Consider the following 17,845-nt stretch of genomic DNA (forward strand, 5'->3'; position numbering starts at 1 on the left):
CCAGCACCTTCATATTATATTAAAATTGTATGTTTAATAAGTAGCAGCTATCTGGGTTGATAGAAGTAAGGTTTATAAGTATAACCATAAAGCAATTTATCATGTTGTTACTGGGTTAAGAGCCATGAGCCTAGACATGTTTCAATTATAGTGAAAAGAATGGCCTAAAGAACAGAATTTTCATTGCAAACTTATAAAAGAGAAATACAAGGTCTTGTGTGGCAGACTAGGTACTGTAGTCCTAATGAACATCTTCAACAATATCTGGAGAGCTACATATTTTCCACTCTGCAACGGAATCAATGATGGTTTTAGTATTTTGGTATTGCAAATCATCAAAAAATGAGTAGATCTTCAATATAGTTATATTATGTACAGCTATATAATAATCCATTTACTCCAATTAAGTGCTAAATTTGAGTTAGCGGAATTCAGTTTTTACTGAGGAAATCTTTCATTATTAAGAGCTTGGAAATGGAAGGGAAGGAACTGCATTTCAGATTACTAACTCCTATAAGAGGCAAGCATGATTCGATACATTAGATATTTCTTATGTAAGCCAGTGCTGTATACCTGCTTTAATATCTAACTGAATGGAAATAAAGTGATATTTCATCATTCGATTTTAAAATAAATTCAATTTTTTTTCAGGACAAATTATTTTAATTGGTATAAACCATAAAAATCAGTACCAGACAGAAAAATCTACCACATCAATCTTGTGTAACTATTGAAAAGGTTTCTTACTTAGTTTTGCACACAATTAATATGGAGTCCAAAATACCATCGCTACATTATCACTAATTCTATTTACAGTTGTAACAGCAATTTGTACAGTGCTGTTTATCACAGTGAACTATACTTACAAGGACCCATACATATGATCAATTCAAAGTCGTTCAGTTTATTATTATAAAACATGGGATATTTTTAAAAGATATTTTCAAGAAGCAAGATCAGGGAGAAACTGTAATTACCTGAAAGAAGTCAGTTCTTACTTTTGAGGACATAATCACCACTGCTCTAAATTCAAGGGTCTTTGTGGGTAGAGAAGCAGCTAAGCAGAGCTACTACTAGTTAGTTTATTCATGTTCGATAACACATTATTTTTCTGCTGTCAACATTAGGCACGATTGTACATTTCCGGAACTAGGACCTTAAAATCCCTACATCAAAAGGCTCCGAAACTCACAATGCTAGATATAAAACACAACTGGGTTGAATTTCTACTAAGTTCCTTTCAATGCAAAAACAATGATTGGATTGTGCATGCTTTGTAAATGATCAGGAAGGAGCATTAGCAGACCTTGGGCAAGCACACTATTTCTCTATTATCTGTGAAAGCTGCCCATCCATCTCTATTGCTCCCCAATGGATCACTTTAGAAGTCACATTAAATTTAATGAGCAGGTTCCATAAAGCAGAGGCATTTTTTTAGTCTTGCTTTACAATATTCAGTATTATAATGAAGGCCCAAAGCACTTCTTCCAAATCAAATCTGTTCCACAATGAGAACTTATGCTCTGCTTGAAGATTGAAATTCTTGTCACATAAAGTTTCTATTCCAAGTTACTACCTTTCCTAGAATTTCCCTAACAGATTACAGTTCTAATCTGTAACAAATAGGCCGGAGAATTCAGTTTATTTAGTAGCTTCTGCTAGTTTCTGACATTAGGAATTTTCTTTTGTTTATGAGGAAAGTTTTTTTCAGATACAGTAGGATGATAATAATCACCTACTTCTGGAAAATAAGTGGCATGATACCAATCAGTTTAATTGTATATAAAACCTGTCATGTTCAAAGATCTCACACTGTAAAAGTCACTCTGCTTAAAAGACACATGAATAAGTAAGGCATGAAAATCACAGCAACTCATTAACTTTATAACACCTCAAGCTGGGTGGAAAATCTTGCCCTAAAATTAGCCAAATAAATGACCCCAAATGATAACTGATTGAAGTCTGTAAAACAAAGAATTGCCGTATTTCTTCCCGTCCACTCCTTCATTACTGTTGCTGACTTACTTGTAAAAGATTACAACTTATGAGTCAATAAAATTTTCCGTATCCCTTTTCACTTCACTTGTTACTTCAGCCCATTTCCAGTCAATACTGTTACCTTAGGAGAGCTAGGCCTGCCCAGCTATTTACAAAAACCTGTGCTCCAAAGATCTGTCATCAAGATTACTATATCTTCTGATAAGTCTCTGATTTTCCTGTAAAGAACAGCATCAGCATCTTTGCACTAGAGTCTCCAAAGAGATGTGAAACTTATCTAATAATACATAGATTAGGCTACTCCTTCTGTCAAGGACAAGGGTCAAATCAGGCCACTTTTTTGGTCAGAATGCTCACATTGCCCATCTCCAGCTCAATATTTGTTGATTCCAAAGATCCTAACTCCATGCAGCTGTGGCAGTTTGGGAATAAGCACACTCAAGAGAGAAGCTGTGTTTAGAATGAAATGTGTTGGGTCGTATTTGGTGTAGAAGCTTGCCAAGAAATACCTGCATGGAAAAGAAAAGGGGAAAAAAAGATACAGAATATCAGAATGAATAAAAAGTTAAAATTTAAAGAAGAGCAAAATATGTTATTTTGGAATAAAGATACCATCTTTTTTCTTTTCATGTAGCTATTTCATCTCTGAATAGGAATAATCTTTCTTATGATACTGGTAGTCTTCAACTTACAACCATTCATTCAGTGTCTGTTTGATATCACAACGGCACTGGAAAAAGTGACCTATGACTATTTTTCACACGATCACTGAAGCAGGGTCACATGATGAACGTTTGGATGGTGGGCAACTGGTTCATATTTATGACAGTTGCAATGTCTCGGCAGTCACGTGATCACCTTGTGACCTTCTGACACGCAATGGGAAAGCCAGATTCACTTAATAACAACCATGTTACTAACGTAACTGTGGTGATTCACTTAACAACTGTGGCAAGAAAGATCATAAAATGGGGCAAAACTCATCTACCAACTGTCTCAGCAACATAAATTTCAGGCTCCACTCATGAAATTGACGACTGCCTGCACTCAGTTGCTTATATTAGAAAAGGAAATAACTCAATTTGGCCATTTTGATGGCAAAGTATTTTGAGGAATGTACAAAAAATGGGAAAGGTATTGCTTTCAACCTCAATCAGACCACTAAACTCCACTTTGCCAAAGTTTGGTAAAATCAATCAAAATCTGGAATGTTTTGGATTGTACCGGGCAGAACAAATGTAGAGGCACCGAGGTGCCACGGTGTGTCACACCCCCTTCTTCTGCAGCTCTTGATATGACAAATCCCTACACCTCAGCTGTTCTATTTTCTTAGTAAAGGTAAAGGTTCCCCCGCACATGCGTGCTAGTCGTTTCCGACTCCGTTTCAAAGCCGAAGAGCCAGCGCTTGTCCGAGGACGTCTTCGTGGTCATGTGGCCGGCATGACTAGACGCCAGAGGCGCACGGAACGCTGTTACCTTCCCATCGTAGTGGTCCCTATTTTTCTACTTGCATTTTTTACGTGCTTTCGAACTGCTAGGTTGGCAGAAGCTGGGACAAGTAACAGGCGCTCACTCTGTTACGCGGCACTCGGGATTCGATCCGCCAAACTGCCGACCATCTGATCGACAAGCTCAGCGTCCTAACCCACTGAGCCACTGCGTCCCTATTTTCTTAGTACCTTTCCTTTATTCTCTCCCTCCTCAGTGGCTGCCAATGACCCTTGATTTTCACTTTCATCCCTTATCTAGGCTTTGGATATCCTTGGCTCTCTTCCCCCACCCCAGCAGAAGGCGATGTTCATGAGGTGTTCATGAGATGTTAAGGCTGCATATTCTATATATGTTGTATGAAAGAAGCAGCAGAGTTCCAAGTTTATGTTTTAACTGCAGCACTGAAATGCAGTTGAAGAAAAGAGGATGGTGATTGACTCCTGAATATTTTATGCAGTTAATTGCTAGAGATCCACTGAGAATTGAGTAGTATGAAAATAAAACAAAATAAATAAAATGGTGCGGTTTTGCAGCACAGATTTCAACTTCATGCTCCATAAGGATATTTTACTAATAATCTTATGCTTATCCCCCCAAAAGATTATTTGATGAGAATAACTATAGCCATGAACCAGACTATTTCACTATGAAAGCATTCTCATGTTTATAGCCATATAGGTGCAATAGTAACAGACTTTAGGATACAGAACAAAATGTAAAACAAAAAGATCTGTGTATGGTTTATTTTTAGAACAGTGAGTCAACTGCAGCCAGCAAGGATGTCAGGTTAATATCTTAGCATTAAATCTTTGAAAGTGTGGGAGTGTACTGTCTTACTTTGGTATTTAAAAACAATATAACAAAGGCATACTTATTGGCAAGAATCTATGTGCAGCCTAAGAGATGGAATGACTGGAACGATTTATTTGCAAATAGCATAATAACTAAGAAAATTTAGCTGAAAGATATCTAAGCCTTACAATATCTGGAATTTTGCAAAATTATTATTTTTAAAGCATTGATTTGACGCATGAAATGTTGATTAACTATATTTATTTTTAGTTAATTGGAGAAATCTTATTTGTAAAATAATGGAAGGTTAGGCTGTGCATTTTGAATTCAACAGACAAATGCTATCTATTTTTGAAGTTTCATGTTTGTTTTGAATTAATGCTCGTTTTAAAAAAACCTATCCCAATTCTGCAATATACTTCTCTGTACAGCTCTGCAAATTGCTGTGCATGAAGATGTCACTTCCATTACAAAAATTCCAAGTACTGTTTATAGAAACATATTTTTCTTCCCTTTAAAAGCATATCAATTCACAGATACATGAATAGTAGAACATATTGATTTTAAATAATTTGCAGTGTTTAGGTACTGATTCACTTACTGCAATATTAATGCCACACCAAATCAAAGATTTGTTTTAAATCTGCAGTGTTAGAATAGTCAATGTAGAATTTTCAAAACTTACAAAATTATCGGTGAGATTGTGAAGAATTTTCGTGAAGAGGTAAACTGTACGCCATAATCCAGCTGTTCCCAATGTGTCAGCAATCTTGCTTTACCTTGATCAGGTGTTTCAAAAGGTGTTCCTTTTACTGCATGCAAAAATACATACATTCCCTGCAAAGGCAAAACAAATCCATCCAAAACAAAAACCATGTTAGCTATGTTTCATTATTAACATAATACATGGAATCTGAGTGAAGGATCTGAAATATTAACAGTAGACTTTTAAAATATAAATTATGTTCTGTGATTTGCTGATATAATAAATGTTTGAGCAAGAATACTAAGATAGATGCCCTCAAAAAGATTAATCCAATTAGACATTTTATTCTGGCCCAGATTTCAGTTATTTCTACTCTACCCTAGCAACAGGAACGAACACCATGACTAACAGAGAAATTCATCTTAATACTCTTTGTAGTCTGAAGGCAATAACTCTACAAAATCCCCTGAAGCCAAAGATTCTTGCTTTCGATTTCATAAGACTAAGAAAGTCTATATTAATTTGCTCACCTGTTTATATAGAGATTTCTTGCTTTTGATTTCATAAGACTAAGAAAGTCTATGTTGATTTGCTCACCTGTTTATTTCTTGCTTTTGATTTCATAAGACTAACAAAGTTTATGTTAATTTGTTCACCTGTTTTATTAAAATATATAGAGATAGAAGTTTGCAAACTCAATCTATGACCCAAAAAAAGTTGAAATATAGCAACTGATCTTACAACCGAATGTAGAGACAATGGGGCATTACAGGGTAGCTATCTACTTAAAGTTTATCAAATACACTCCCCCCCTACTTTAAAACAAATTGCCAGTCATTCAAGGAAGCAATATTTGTGCACCATTGCTCCAATGACAGAGAAATATGATTAAATTTATGCTTAAGCATATGGTGCATGTTTGTGCCAAGTTTCATACACTAATTCAGGAGTGGAAAGCTTAAGGCTTTCTAGATGCAACAGGATTGCAACAGATGAGTATCCTTTCCCATGACTACTGGGAACTGTAGATAAACAACGTTGTAATAGCCTCTCCATCCTATTCTAATCCAAAATGGGTGGTCAAAACACATGTTTTAACCACCAGGAAATGTTCAACTCTTAGTGATAATTGAGAATGGAAATTTGATTAATCTTCTACTTCTTTGATTATCAGTAAGGTGGGCACAACTGGTCATCTTTAATAGATTTTGGAGTTAAAGGATATTAACTTTATACAATATCTTTGTCCATTTCCATTAGTTTAAGACAGGGGTAGGCAACCTCGGCTCTTTTATGACTCATGGACTTCAACTCCCAGAATTCCTGAGCCAGATGGCTCAGGAATTCTGGGAAGTCCATGAGTCATAAAAGAGCTGAGGTTGCCTACCCCTGGTTTAAGACAATGGCTACGATTGCTATAGCACACTAATTTTGTTAAATTTATATCCCACTTTTAATTTTGTCTAACACAAAGCAGAGTACACTATATTCCCTCCTCCTGTTTTCCATATAACAGCTTTGTGAGGTGGTTCTCAGCTGAGAGTCACTGGCCCAAATCACCTTAGTAGCTTCCATGCCTAAAGGTGGTCTGAAATTCATATCTGGTTTCTAGCCCAGCACCTTAGCCACTACACCTAAGTGGCTCTCTTGTCATTAGAAGATAACTGTAATATTATGTATAGGTAGTACTCGACTTACCTTTAATTTAGTGGCCAGTTTAGGTTACAATGGCACTGAAAAAAGTGACTTATTACTGTTTTTCACACTTACAACCATTGCAGATCCTCTGGGTATGGGATCAAAATTCAGATGCTTGGCAACTGGTTCCTATTTGATGGTTGCAGCGTCCCGGAGTCATTTGATCATCTTTTGTGACCTTCTGACGAGTAAAGTCAATAGGGAAGCCAGATTCGCTTTACAACTGTCTCACTAACCTAACTGCACTGATTCACTTAACAACTGTGGCAAGAAAGGTCGTAAAATGGGGCAAACCTCGCTCAACAACTGTCTCACTTAACAATGGAAATTTGGGGGGGGGGTCAATTGTGATCGTAAGTCGAGGACTACCTATACAGCTCAGGATTAAGCTGTGGAGTTCTTGGTGCTCTTTGAGCTTGTTTGCTTGCAGATGTTTCACTACCCAATTACATAAGAATCACTTGGTTGAGCTGGGCTCCTATAGAAATTGAATGAATAAAAATAAATAACTATCATCGGTGCAAGTGAATGTGGGGTTTGCTGCCTATTTATATATAATAGCTTGCCCTGCCAGTTTTTGGCGGAGGTGGGGTTTCCTCCTTGGTAGTTCCTTGATTATTATTTTCTGCCTAGGTTTTCTGGGGTTGATCCCTATTTAGTTGAGTGTTGGCTGCTGGATGTAATGTGATCTAGTCTGTCTTCTTCTTAGTTATTTTAATTGTTTCTTTTGAATGATATGCATTCTATTATAATTGTATACCTTTACAATAATTATAATGAAAGAAAACAAAGATAGTACTAATAATAATAGGTGCCCTTGAATAACGTCAGCACTGACAAAATCAACACCAGTCAATTGCAAAAGGCAGCTTTAAGTGGAACAGTTTACTTCCTACAACAATATCTTTAATACCATCAAACAACATCCTCCTACCCCAGGTCCTTGGGAAGGAATCAATATATGGATTAAAATGCCAATTTTTTAAACATCCAGTTGACAGTGCAACCAATTATACAATTATATAATTATAATATAACTATCGTAATTGTGAACCACCCAGAGTTTCACTCAGTCTATAACATGGATCTCCCTCTGGCACTTCTGCAGTTTAGGATGCTCACCAAATTATGAATAATATTGGTTAAGGTCCAAGCCACTGGAACACTGAAGAAAGGAATGCTGAGCAAGACAATATGAAGCAAACCAACTCCAAGGGCGTACGTGAGCCACATTCCTCGACTGTTCATGACCCTTGTGTTGGGATTGACTTCACTGTGAGCAACCCCGACATTCATCTTTTTGCTTTATTTCTGAAAAGTAATTTTGGAAAAGAAAATGTTCATCATAAGGTATGCTTTTCAGGGTTAGTCATACCACTGTCAGACTGGGAGAGGTCATCAACTACTGCATAAGACTAACTCAGCATCTTACATATTAATACTACAAAGTATTTGAAATTGTTGGCAGGCAATTCAAAACAAATAACTTTAAAACTCTAAGGCAGCGTCCAACCCATGGCTCGGAGGACATACATGGCCCTGAACAGCTAGTAACAAAGCCCCATAAGATCATACAATTTTAACATTATTATGTAATTTATATACATTAACTATATCTTTTATATCCAGTCCAAGATAATGTCTCTTCACTCAATGAGGCCCAGGCAAGCCAAAAGGTTGGACACCCATGATCTAAACTTCTAAAGAAATAAAAATAACAGTCAAAGAATTAATACAAGTTAGAGTTCCACGCATTTATATAATTGCAATCAATACAATCTCAATTTTTATATCTTTCCACAGAATAAAGAGCTTTCCATTTATTTATTTTTTCTATACTAGGGAAAGCTGTTCAAGGTTTTAAAAAACAACAACAAATTCTTATCATTGGGTGCACCGACCACTAAAAAGCAATTAAGAAATCGTAAACATCAAGCTAAAAACAGACTACTTTAACTCAGCTTAATGGAAGATTTACAGAATATTTTATAGGTAGAAAACATCTTACATGTCAATAACAATTAGGTATCACTGCTAGATTTGTTATCTATTTCGGAATGGGGGGGAAGAGCCCTTCCCCAAAATTGTATATGAAAAACAAAGCTTCAGTTACATTATTTTATTTTATTTTTTATTATTTTAATCCCATTTATATCCCGCCCTTCTCCGAAGACTCAGGGCGGCTTACAATCTAAGCACAAATCAAATGTGCTTAGCAATAGCCTTCATTCTATGTATATGCCTGCTTATTATTAGGGCTTTCGCCCCCCCCCAGGCGGCATTATTACAAAGTCAGCTTATTGCCCCCAACAATCTGGGTCCTCATTTTACCTACCTCGGAAGGATGGAAGGCTGAGTCAACCTTGAGCCTGGTGGGATGCGAACCTGCAATAATTGCAAACAGCTGGTGTTACTTAAGGAGGCATTAGCCCACTGCTCCACCAAGGCTTAGTTTTGATCAACTGACTGCAAGTCAACCCAGAGCGTTTCATAAGTTGACATGTATTGTATTTTCTGACCTGTCTCCTATCATCTCTCATACATACACCTAGGTTGAATACATTGGCACTTAAGGTTCCATTGCCTGTTTTTATATGAAAACAGTATTTTTTTATCATTCTGGTTACAAGCAGATAACTGTGAAGGAAGGCTCTTTGACTTCTGAAGGGAACATAAGCTATTAAATAAGTCCTATCTCTGTGGTAGGCACACAGCCACTTATCCATCCTACTGGATCAATTTAGAATGTCGAACATGAACATCCAGTACAAAGGAAAACAATATTTAAAAAGAGTAAGATGCACAAGTCAAAACAAGAGCAACACACAAAAATCACATCGCTGCACACACCCAAGAGTCACACTACAAATTACAGCTATTCGAAAATTAGTCATTTTCAGTAAGTGTCATTAGCCAGTCACCATAGAATCAGCACAGTTTGTGTACAATTAGAGATCTAAAACATAACTGGTTAGGTATGTTCAGGATCCAATCAGAGAAGTATGGCATATGATCAAGGTTAGCACAAATGAACGGCAAATATCCTTCATCTTTCATTATTATTATTTATTATTTGGATGTCATCTACACAGCTCTCCCCACAGTTGTTTTTTTTTTAAAAAAATCCGCGTTCAAATTAATTAATTAAGCTGGAATTTAACCTTTCGTCAACTGAACAGCGGACTAGCCTAGATAATCAGAAAGCAGCTCTTTTGTTTGTGCCGCCGGTAACAAACCAGGAAAGGGTCTCCTTAGAACTAAACAAAAGAAGCCCTGTAGCTTTCAACATCCAAACCGAGTCAGAAATTACAGAAATTAGCAGATGTCCTCAGACGGTCCACGTTCGTTTATTTTATTTTATACCTCCACCAATGGATAATCGCGGCGGATACAAGACCGCGGAAATTGTGTGCGACGCTCCTGTTCGGGAAACGCCAAGCAGGCGCAAATCGGGCAAAAAACCAACCGTAATCGTGTAAAAAAACAAAACAAACCGGTTGCAATGGCGCTTCCTTATTTATTATTATTCCGATTAAGGCTTCGGGGCGACGGCGGCGGCGGCGGGTCTAAGCAGACAGCGGAGGGCCCGACTCCCCAGCTCAAGGCTTCTTTCTCCGCGCTACGGCACCGTTTGCCAACGAGCGCTTTGTCTTTCGGCCGGTCCCTGCGCTGCACGCACCTTCCGCCACGCACACCAGTTGCCACTAGCCCAGGAACCCGGCCGTGGCCCACATTTGCGCACACCACCGACCGACCGAGCCCCGACCCTTCCCCGTCTTTTCTACCGCACCTTCTCGCTAACCGGGGTGGGGAGGGGGAAGAATCCCGCACCGAGCCGCCCTCTACCCGAAGCTGCTCCGGGTCTTCTGAAGGGTTGCGCCGTGAGCAGGAGAGGGAGGCGATTGGGCCGCCGTTATAGCTCCGCCCTTTCTCTTTCAGGCAGGCAGGCGGCGGGGGCCAGGCGCTTTGGCCCAGTTCGGGGCCGGAAGGTTCCAAAGGAGGTCGAAGAGGGCCGAAGGGGAGTCCTTTGGACCGCTCCGGAGGAAGAAGTACAGTAAATGGCTTTCGGCCGCTCCTTTGGCACAGCTTTGTTTATTTTTAGGCCTCCGCTCCCCCCCCCTCTTCTTTGCTGCTCCGGTGCGATAGGCCTGGGGAGGTCACGTGGCTCAGGCCATGCCCGGCTTGGAGCTGGAGCAAAGGGACGAAAACAAAAGCGGAGGCTGAGCTCTCTCTCTCTCCGGCTTGCTCGGTTTGCAGGCCGTTGTGTATCTTTATCTACATCGTTATTTTAATTCAGGGGGTCTTCAAACTCGGCCCTTTTATGACTCATGGACTTCAACTCCCAGAATTCCTCAGCCAGTGTGCCTGGCTGAGGAATTCTGGGAGTTGAAGTCCATGAGTCATAAAAGGGCCGAGTTTGAAGACCCCTGTTTTAATTTGATTTAATTTATTTTATTTTTTTGTGTGTGTGCGAATGACTGCATGCTTCCATGAAATAGGGGCGAGTTACGGACCGTGATGAATGCATGCTGCAAATGAGGTGAAATAGACGCCGGGCAAAGTTGCCCAAAGTTGCGTGTTTTGGGGTTTGGGACGACTAAATCCAAAATCACCCTAATCGAAGTTTGGAAGGCTCGTGGTTTGTAAGGAGCATTAACACCGTTTCTAAACCAACAGCCTAGGAAAAACTGAGGACTTTTACTGAGCTGTGGGATTTATTTCCGTATAATCTTACCTACGTTACTCTTTATTTGTCGATAATGTTTACTTTATTGTGCTTGTTTAAAAAATAGTTTGTATTTTTAGTATTATCATAGTGACTTCAAGCCTGAAAGCCATAAGTAGAGGTGGATGTTCTATTTAGACAGGAAACCACCAGGAAATGCCAGGTCTTTAAGATTAGATTGAGAAATTGAAAAGGCACCCCTGAAAGATACAATAGCAAGGTAAAGGTAAAGGTAAAGGTTCCCCCGCACACGCGTGCTAGTCGTTTCCAACTCTAGGGGCCGGTGCTCATCTCCATTTCAAAGCCGAAGAGCCAGCGCTTGTCCGAGGACGTCTCCGTGGTCATGTGGCCGGCATGACTAGACGCCAAAGGCGCACGGAACGCTGTTACCTTCCCACCGTAGTGGTCCCTATTTTTCTACTTGCATTTTTACATGCTTTCGAACTGCTAGGTTGGCAGAAGCTGGGACGAGTAACAGGCGCTCACTCTGCTACACGGCACTCGGGATTCGACCCGCCAAACTGCCGACCTTCTGATCAACAAGCTCAGCGTCCTAACACACTGAGCCACCGCGTCCCTTTTTACAATAGCAAACCATTCCCTTATTATTGCCAAGAAAACAACATTCCTGTGCATGTCTATGCCTGTGCATTCATTAGGAACAGAATTCCACTTGAGCAAGAGTTTTAGTGTTTCCAGCTATTTATTTTTAAATTGCTTTTCCAGTACTGCCCAGTTAAGATGATAAAAAAGCAAAGAATACTTCAAAGAATATGATAACCTTGTATTTATCAAAATAGAATTATGGTACAAACAGACAAATGAAACCAGCCACTACCAACAACACCATCAACTATAAATTATTTTAATTTTGGGGCTTGCTTGAAAGTCTGTGATAATTGGACGCTTAAAATATTAGCTGGAGCGACGTTTCAAAAGAAAGTACCCTTGCAGGAAAAAAAATGTGTTTCATATGTCTCTCAATCTAGTTTCTTGCACAAATAGTTACCCAAATAAGGTTTATAATGCTGGTCTAAGAGGGCAGGAAACTTGGGGTGGGACAGCATTTTAAATTGAACCAGAGAAATCATAGCAGTGCAGCAGGTACAATATATCTGCTTTATGTTTAACAACTTACCAGTTTCCAAGCTGTTTTTAAAGATAGTTCTAGCTAGACAATATATGGGACAGGCTGAATACCAATACTGTGGATTATGTTAGGGTGTGTTTGCACAACAAGCTAAATTATATATTAGGCCTATGGCAACTGCTCAAGCAAAAGCTTTGATCACAGATAAGATTCCTCTTTGGATCTGCTTCTCAGAAAAGCCACTTGAAAACATTCCCTGAAGACATTCTGTTGTGTGTTGCACACAGAAAATACTAGATCTGGATTAAAGCCTTCAAGTCACTACTTGGATTCAAAGAATGTGTTAATCTGGCATGAAAACAAAACTTGAGATAATGAGTTTTAAAGGAATTGCAGGGAGTGGAGAGGTTAGGTTTCTATAAATCATCCTTTTCCTCCCGAGTTTTTCCTCCTGCTTTTTCTTTCCATATGTTCCCTGTATACAATATTTGCATTAGTTCCTCCTCTTTGATTGTGGCAAGTATTGCTGGTCAGCCCCATCTTGATATTCCCCTCAATGTCTTCACAGCAATTACTCTAGTCCAGGGGTCGGCAACCTAAAAAAGGAAAAGAGCCACTGGGAACCGGTTCCATCACAAATTAAAAAAAGTGGGAGCCGCGTGCGTGTGTCCATGCACGCGCATGCGCAGAAAAGTTTTGCGCATGCGCAAAACGTTTTTTTGCGCATGCGCGGACGCACGCGGTTGCCATTTTTTTAAAAAAGTGAGATGGAACCGGTTCCCGGTTGCCCGACGGCGATGGCCTGTCTGCAAAGCTGCCGCTTTCAGCAGCTTTGCAGACGGGCCGCGGCAGCTTCCTCAAAGAGCAGCGCCCCTGCCCATTCTGAGAGGTGCGCGCGCACCTCTCCGAACAACCGGAGGTGCACGCGCACCTCCCCAAGCTGTAGCGGCAGCTTCGGAGACGGGCCGCTACAGCTTCCTCAAAGAGCGGCATCTCTGCCCGTTCGCGCGGAGGTACGCGCGCACCTCTCCAAAGGTTTGGGGAGGTGCGCGCGCACCTCCGCCCATTCGGGGAGGTGCGCGCGCACCTCTCCAAACGGGCGGTGCCACTCTCCATTTGGAGAGGTGCGCGCGCACCACTGCCCGTTCAAAGAGGTGCGCGTGCACCGGGCGGCTGGGAGCCGCAGGAGACGGCTCAAAGAGCCGCATGCGGCTCCGGAGCCGCGGGTTGCCGACCTGTGCTCTAGTCTAAACAGTTGCTTGGCTGCCAAGGGAGGAAGGCATCTCCTCAATGCCATATGGCACAAGCAGTTTTCTTTAACCTACTCCATTCTTTCCAGAGTTTGGAGGGGCTTTTGTTTGTAGGTCAGGACCCCACAAGTGCCTGCACGCACTGCTTGTTGCAAGCTCTATGCTGCTGTACACTAGCAGTGTCTGGAGATCACCTGGAGGGGGAACTTCAGTTTCTGTGAAAGGTTTGCAAATGGGGCAACTTCTACCACCATCACCAGCTAGGCAGGTTAGTCCAAAGAAGGCCAGCCGCTCCATGTGAACATGAGCCTAAGTAGGTTGTTCTTATAATGCTGGACTATAGGTTACTAAAACAGTGCAATTTACTATACTCTTAAAAATACTGAGTTTTTTTTGCAATTTAGCCTTGAATCTGATTACCTGCCTTTGAAACTTTCTTCTAAGCCTTCTCTATCATGCCTAAGCTGAAATAATGCCTTTGAAGATAACCCATATAATGTAAGAGCATAGCTTTCATTCTGTAATGAGGAGAGTATGCAGTTTTCAGATTTCTGAAAGAAAATTTTGAAAGATTGTTGTGCAATTGTGCTGCTAAACATACAGATACATTTTCATTAGATGTTATCCAGAGATAAGTTAATATCTAATATTGGATTTTAATAACAGGAAGCCAATGAAAAACTCTAAAACTGTAAGAGAATAAGTCCTGATCTTCTAAGAAGATATATTTCAGATATTTGAAGAGTACTGTCATATCTCCCTTTTTTTTCTCAAGGCTGAATTTAATAACTTCTTCAGTGCCTCTTCAACTTAATGTCTAATTCCTGAGCATCCTTGTTGGCTTGGCTGCGGATCCATTCCAGTTTCTGGAAATCCTTCTTAAACTAAACATAGCTGCAGTTGAGTGTAATGAAAGCAAATGAACAGTTACTTGCTGTAATTTCAAAATTATGCTTTTATTGATGAGATCTAAGCTTGCATCTATTTTTATGCAAAAATCTGAAATATAAAACAAATATAATTACCACACATATAAGCAATCATCCTTTTAAATAATAATTAAAATTGGGTAGTAAAGTTGCGTTCTGATTAAAATACTGCTAAATAGGGTAGATCTGGATCTCCAGGGATAAACTGGTCTACAGTTATGGAGCATACAAAAAAATCATCATGCTCTTGCAAACTGAAGAGATGAAGGTGCTACCCTAAAGTGAAGCAGTTTTGCAGTATCTAGATGCCATAAAAGTTCTTCCCAAGTTAAAACCAGCACTTAAATTTCTATGTGGAAGTCTAGGCAACTCATACAAACAATGTTAGATGGCACCAGTAACACACCTATCTGGTATCTGCATTCTACACCAACTGAAGCTTTCAATCATTCTTCAGAGGCAGCTTCAGGTAGAACATATTGATGTTAATTTGGAAGTTTGTGAGAACATGGGTAACTCCTGGCATGGCCCCAGGAAGAAGTGCAATAAGCAAACCAGTCAAAGCTGGACAGATTCCCCAATTAACTATAATCTCTACCTATAGTTATGGGTTAGAAGGATTCCCATCTCCTTCAGGGTAAGTAATTCCCTCTATACATATCATAGGAGAGGCAAAACATTAGCTGGTTTCCAAATAAACAATACGTACATCTTGCAGAGATTCAGTCTCAACTTGTTTCTTCTCATTGACTTCTTTAATCTTACAGAAACCTGGCCAGGGTTTCTCAATCCCCAGCTTTGGCTTGGACACAGTTATGTAATTGGATATTACATCGTGCCTCACCCTAAATCATTAGGTCACTCCTCCAATTGATTCTTGTAAATGTTGAATAACGGAAGAGGATTGACAAATTTGCAGGACTCAGGACAAAACAGTGTCTTTCCCCCCCCCCAATTCATAAAGGTGGTCCAGCAGGACAACATGGTCAAAGATACTGAAAACCAGTATGTTATAAAAGGTCCAGGAGGAGTGGACTCCCCCATCCAAGTCTTGATGAAGGTCGTACACCACAGTCAACAGTATATTTCCATCTATACTCAGGCTTGAACCCTGACTGAAAGGACCTACATAATCTATGCTAAGGAATGCTGCAGTTGCAATCTTGCCACTTAACACCCTTTCTATAGTGGGAATGCTGGAAACCAGGTGAGAGTTTCTAAATTAGCTAAGTCCAAGGAGGCCTCTTCAGGAAGAGGCACACCTCTACCTCTTGCAAGTCAGGAGCAATAACCCCCTTTTTCTCAAAGAGATGCTGACCACTTCTAAGTTCAGCCCCTCTCACACAGACACATGCTTGCAGAAGCAGCCAGGTAGGACACCAGGTGTAAACTAGGTGTAGTAGAAGTCATCCCATCAGTCATCCTATCCACTTTCTCAGAATGAAAAAAACTGAAATGAGTCTGAGATAACATGGCAAGACACTATCCCAGGTTACCTCAGACGGCTCATACAGATTCCAGATGAAAGTATATTTAAATGCTGCGCCAAATTATTGCTCAGTAATTTGACATAACACTATTCTTTTATCATCAACTATTCATCTCTGTACAGAAAAGAACAGCTAAAAAAATAATATACTCTTTTGAATTGTGATATTTTTCTTTTTAGAAATCCCATTCCTGAAAGCCAAAACATGAAACAGCTACCAGCGGAAACTGTTCGACTTCTTTCTAGTTCACAGGTCATTGTATCAGCTGTCAATGTGGTTAAAGAACTGGTAGAGAATTCTTTGGACGCTAATGCAACCAGTATTGATGTTAAGTTGGTAAGTTTTTCAAGACTAAAATTGGGGTGAAAGTGTGGGTGAGAAGAACATATTTCAAACTGATGAAAGACTCAAACATTCTCCTTGCTTGCTGAATTTATTTTGTTTTAATTTTTTAATTACTCGTTTATTCAGTTTTGCCCGTGTCTAGTCATCTAAAATGAGTTACATACTCATTCTATATGAAAGAATGAAGGATTCCTTTAAACTTGCCTCTGAAAAATGATTGTGCTTTTACAAAAATTACTTTTTATAATCTTTTTCCCCCCAATATTACAATAGTGTCTTTAAAAAGCAACGTGGTGTCTGGGTTACAATAGTTCCATTTCAGACAAATACATATTATTACAAATCTCCAAATTGTTGTAACCAATGCTTCCTCTCTCTTTTTTCCTTTAATACATACTATCTCTTATCTAAATTAACATACTTCTCATTGCTATCCATCAGTCATTTAATAGTTTTATTATATTTATCAATACTTTAGTATATTTCATATTTTAACATTCCATCTTTAAAACATCAAACACCTTATATATTTTTCTAGCTTTAATTTTACATTGATATTAAAATTAAACATTTAAAATTTCTCATTTTCATATTGCTAAATAACCTCCTTTCCCTTTACACAATTTTCTCCAATACCTAGTAATGTAATACACTTCTTATTTATCTCATTTCCATATCAATATTAGTAGTACAATATTAGAATAGTAGTCATTAGAATACCAATTGCAAGGAGGAGAAAGAGGAGGAGGACAATATAATATTCTTGTTTCTCATTTATAGTTTCCACATATTAAAAATTAACAAAAATTTCTTCAGTTTCAACATTTAATACATCCTCTCATGTCACTACATCCAAGTATATTAGTTACATTCTATCATTTTTAACATATATGCATCTTAATCCATATCATTTAAGGAACTCAATATTTCAATGTTAGTATTCATACATCTGTGTTTTATTTTATTTTTTTTAATTAGTATTTTTATCTACTCATCAAAACAATCTCTCGTAATCCAAGTACAATCCTGTCTATTTTGGTATTATCTATTTCAGCCTCTTAAGAATGTCCATATTTCTTCAATCTTATTCTTGCTTTCTTCCTTTGCCGTGTCATTTTTCGCTTCTTTGTCTCAGGATCATCAAAGCATTCTTGTGTTGTTATATCGTATTGAAGTGGCCCTCCAGTCTCCACTTTTGAAGGATTGAAGAGTCTGTTAACAGCACCAAATCTTCTCATTATTTTCGCCTCTTGATATAATTGTCCTGGTCTGAATAGATTTTTTTCCATTATAATCTTCAAAAGTCTGTATTTGTTGAATATTTAATTCT

At 39.1% G+C, this 17,845-nt stretch overlaps 2 protein-coding genes across 12 annotated transcripts in view; one reads left to right on the top strand and one right to left on the bottom strand.

The window, feature by feature from the left end:
• Window positions 1–623: 623 nt before the first annotated feature.
• ORMDL1 (ORMDL sphingolipid biosynthesis regulator 1) lies at window positions 624–10,658 on the bottom strand. 4 transcript variants are annotated; one of them, XM_081339191.1, is made up of 5 exons: window positions 10,476–10,500; window positions 8,291–9,070; window positions 7,808–7,996; window positions 4,967–5,118; window positions 624–2,507 (listed from the first exon to the last, which is right to left on the bottom strand). In XM_081339191.1, the coding sequence occupies exons 3-5, from the start codon at window positions 7,979–7,981 to the stop codon at window positions 2,372–2,374; spliced, it is 462 nt and encodes a 153-aa protein (XP_081195317.1). In that variant the 5' UTR covers window positions 7,982–7,996; window positions 8,291–9,070; window positions 10,476–10,500; the 3' UTR covers window positions 624–2,371. The 4 variants fall into 4 exon arrangements, with proteins under 4 accessions (XP_081195317.1, XP_081195316.1, XP_081195318.1 ...); XM_081339190.1 differs by lacking the exon at window positions 8,291–9,070 and having other exon boundaries at window positions 10,488–10,658; XM_081339192.1 differs by lacking the exons at window positions 8,291–9,070; window positions 10,476–10,500 and adding an exon at window positions 10,532–10,656.
• Window positions 10,624–17,845, top strand: part of PMS1 (PMS1 homolog 1, mismatch repair system component) — a 115,401-nt gene continuing 108,179 nt past the window's right edge. For all 8 annotated transcript variants that reach the window (XM_081339065.1, XM_081339063.1, XM_081339064.1 and 5 more), the window contains exons 1-2: window positions 10,624–10,734; window positions 16,350–16,506. In XM_081339065.1, coding sequence (XP_081195191.1) covers window positions 16,375–16,506 — 132 coding nt within the window. In that variant the 5' untranslated portion in view covers window positions 10,624–10,734; window positions 16,350–16,374. The remainder of the gene's footprint in view (window positions 10,735–16,349; window positions 16,507–17,845) is intronic.

This window comes from Vipera berus (genome assembly GCF_964194415.1).
Source record: "Vipera berus genome assembly, chromosome: 1".
Taxonomy (NCBI): Eukaryota; Metazoa; Chordata; class Lepidosauria; order Squamata; family Viperidae; genus Vipera; species Vipera berus.

What these genes read in the sequence shown, in the direction of transcription:
- ORMDL1 (XM_081339190.1), bottom strand. Translation starts at nt 7,981, where the DNA reads ATGAATGTCGGGGTTGCTCACAGTGAAGTCAATCCCAACACAAGGGTC. An exon ending in CCAATATTATTCATAATTTG is followed by an intron (nt 5,119 to 7,807) that starts GTGAGCATCCTA and finishes TTGCCTTTGCAG; the next exon opens with GGAATGTATGTATTTTTGCA. An exon ending in ACAATCTCACCGATAATTTT is followed by an intron (nt 2,508 to 4,966) that starts GTAAGTTTTGAA and finishes TTTTCCATGCAG; the next exon opens with GTATTTCTTGGCAAGCTTCT.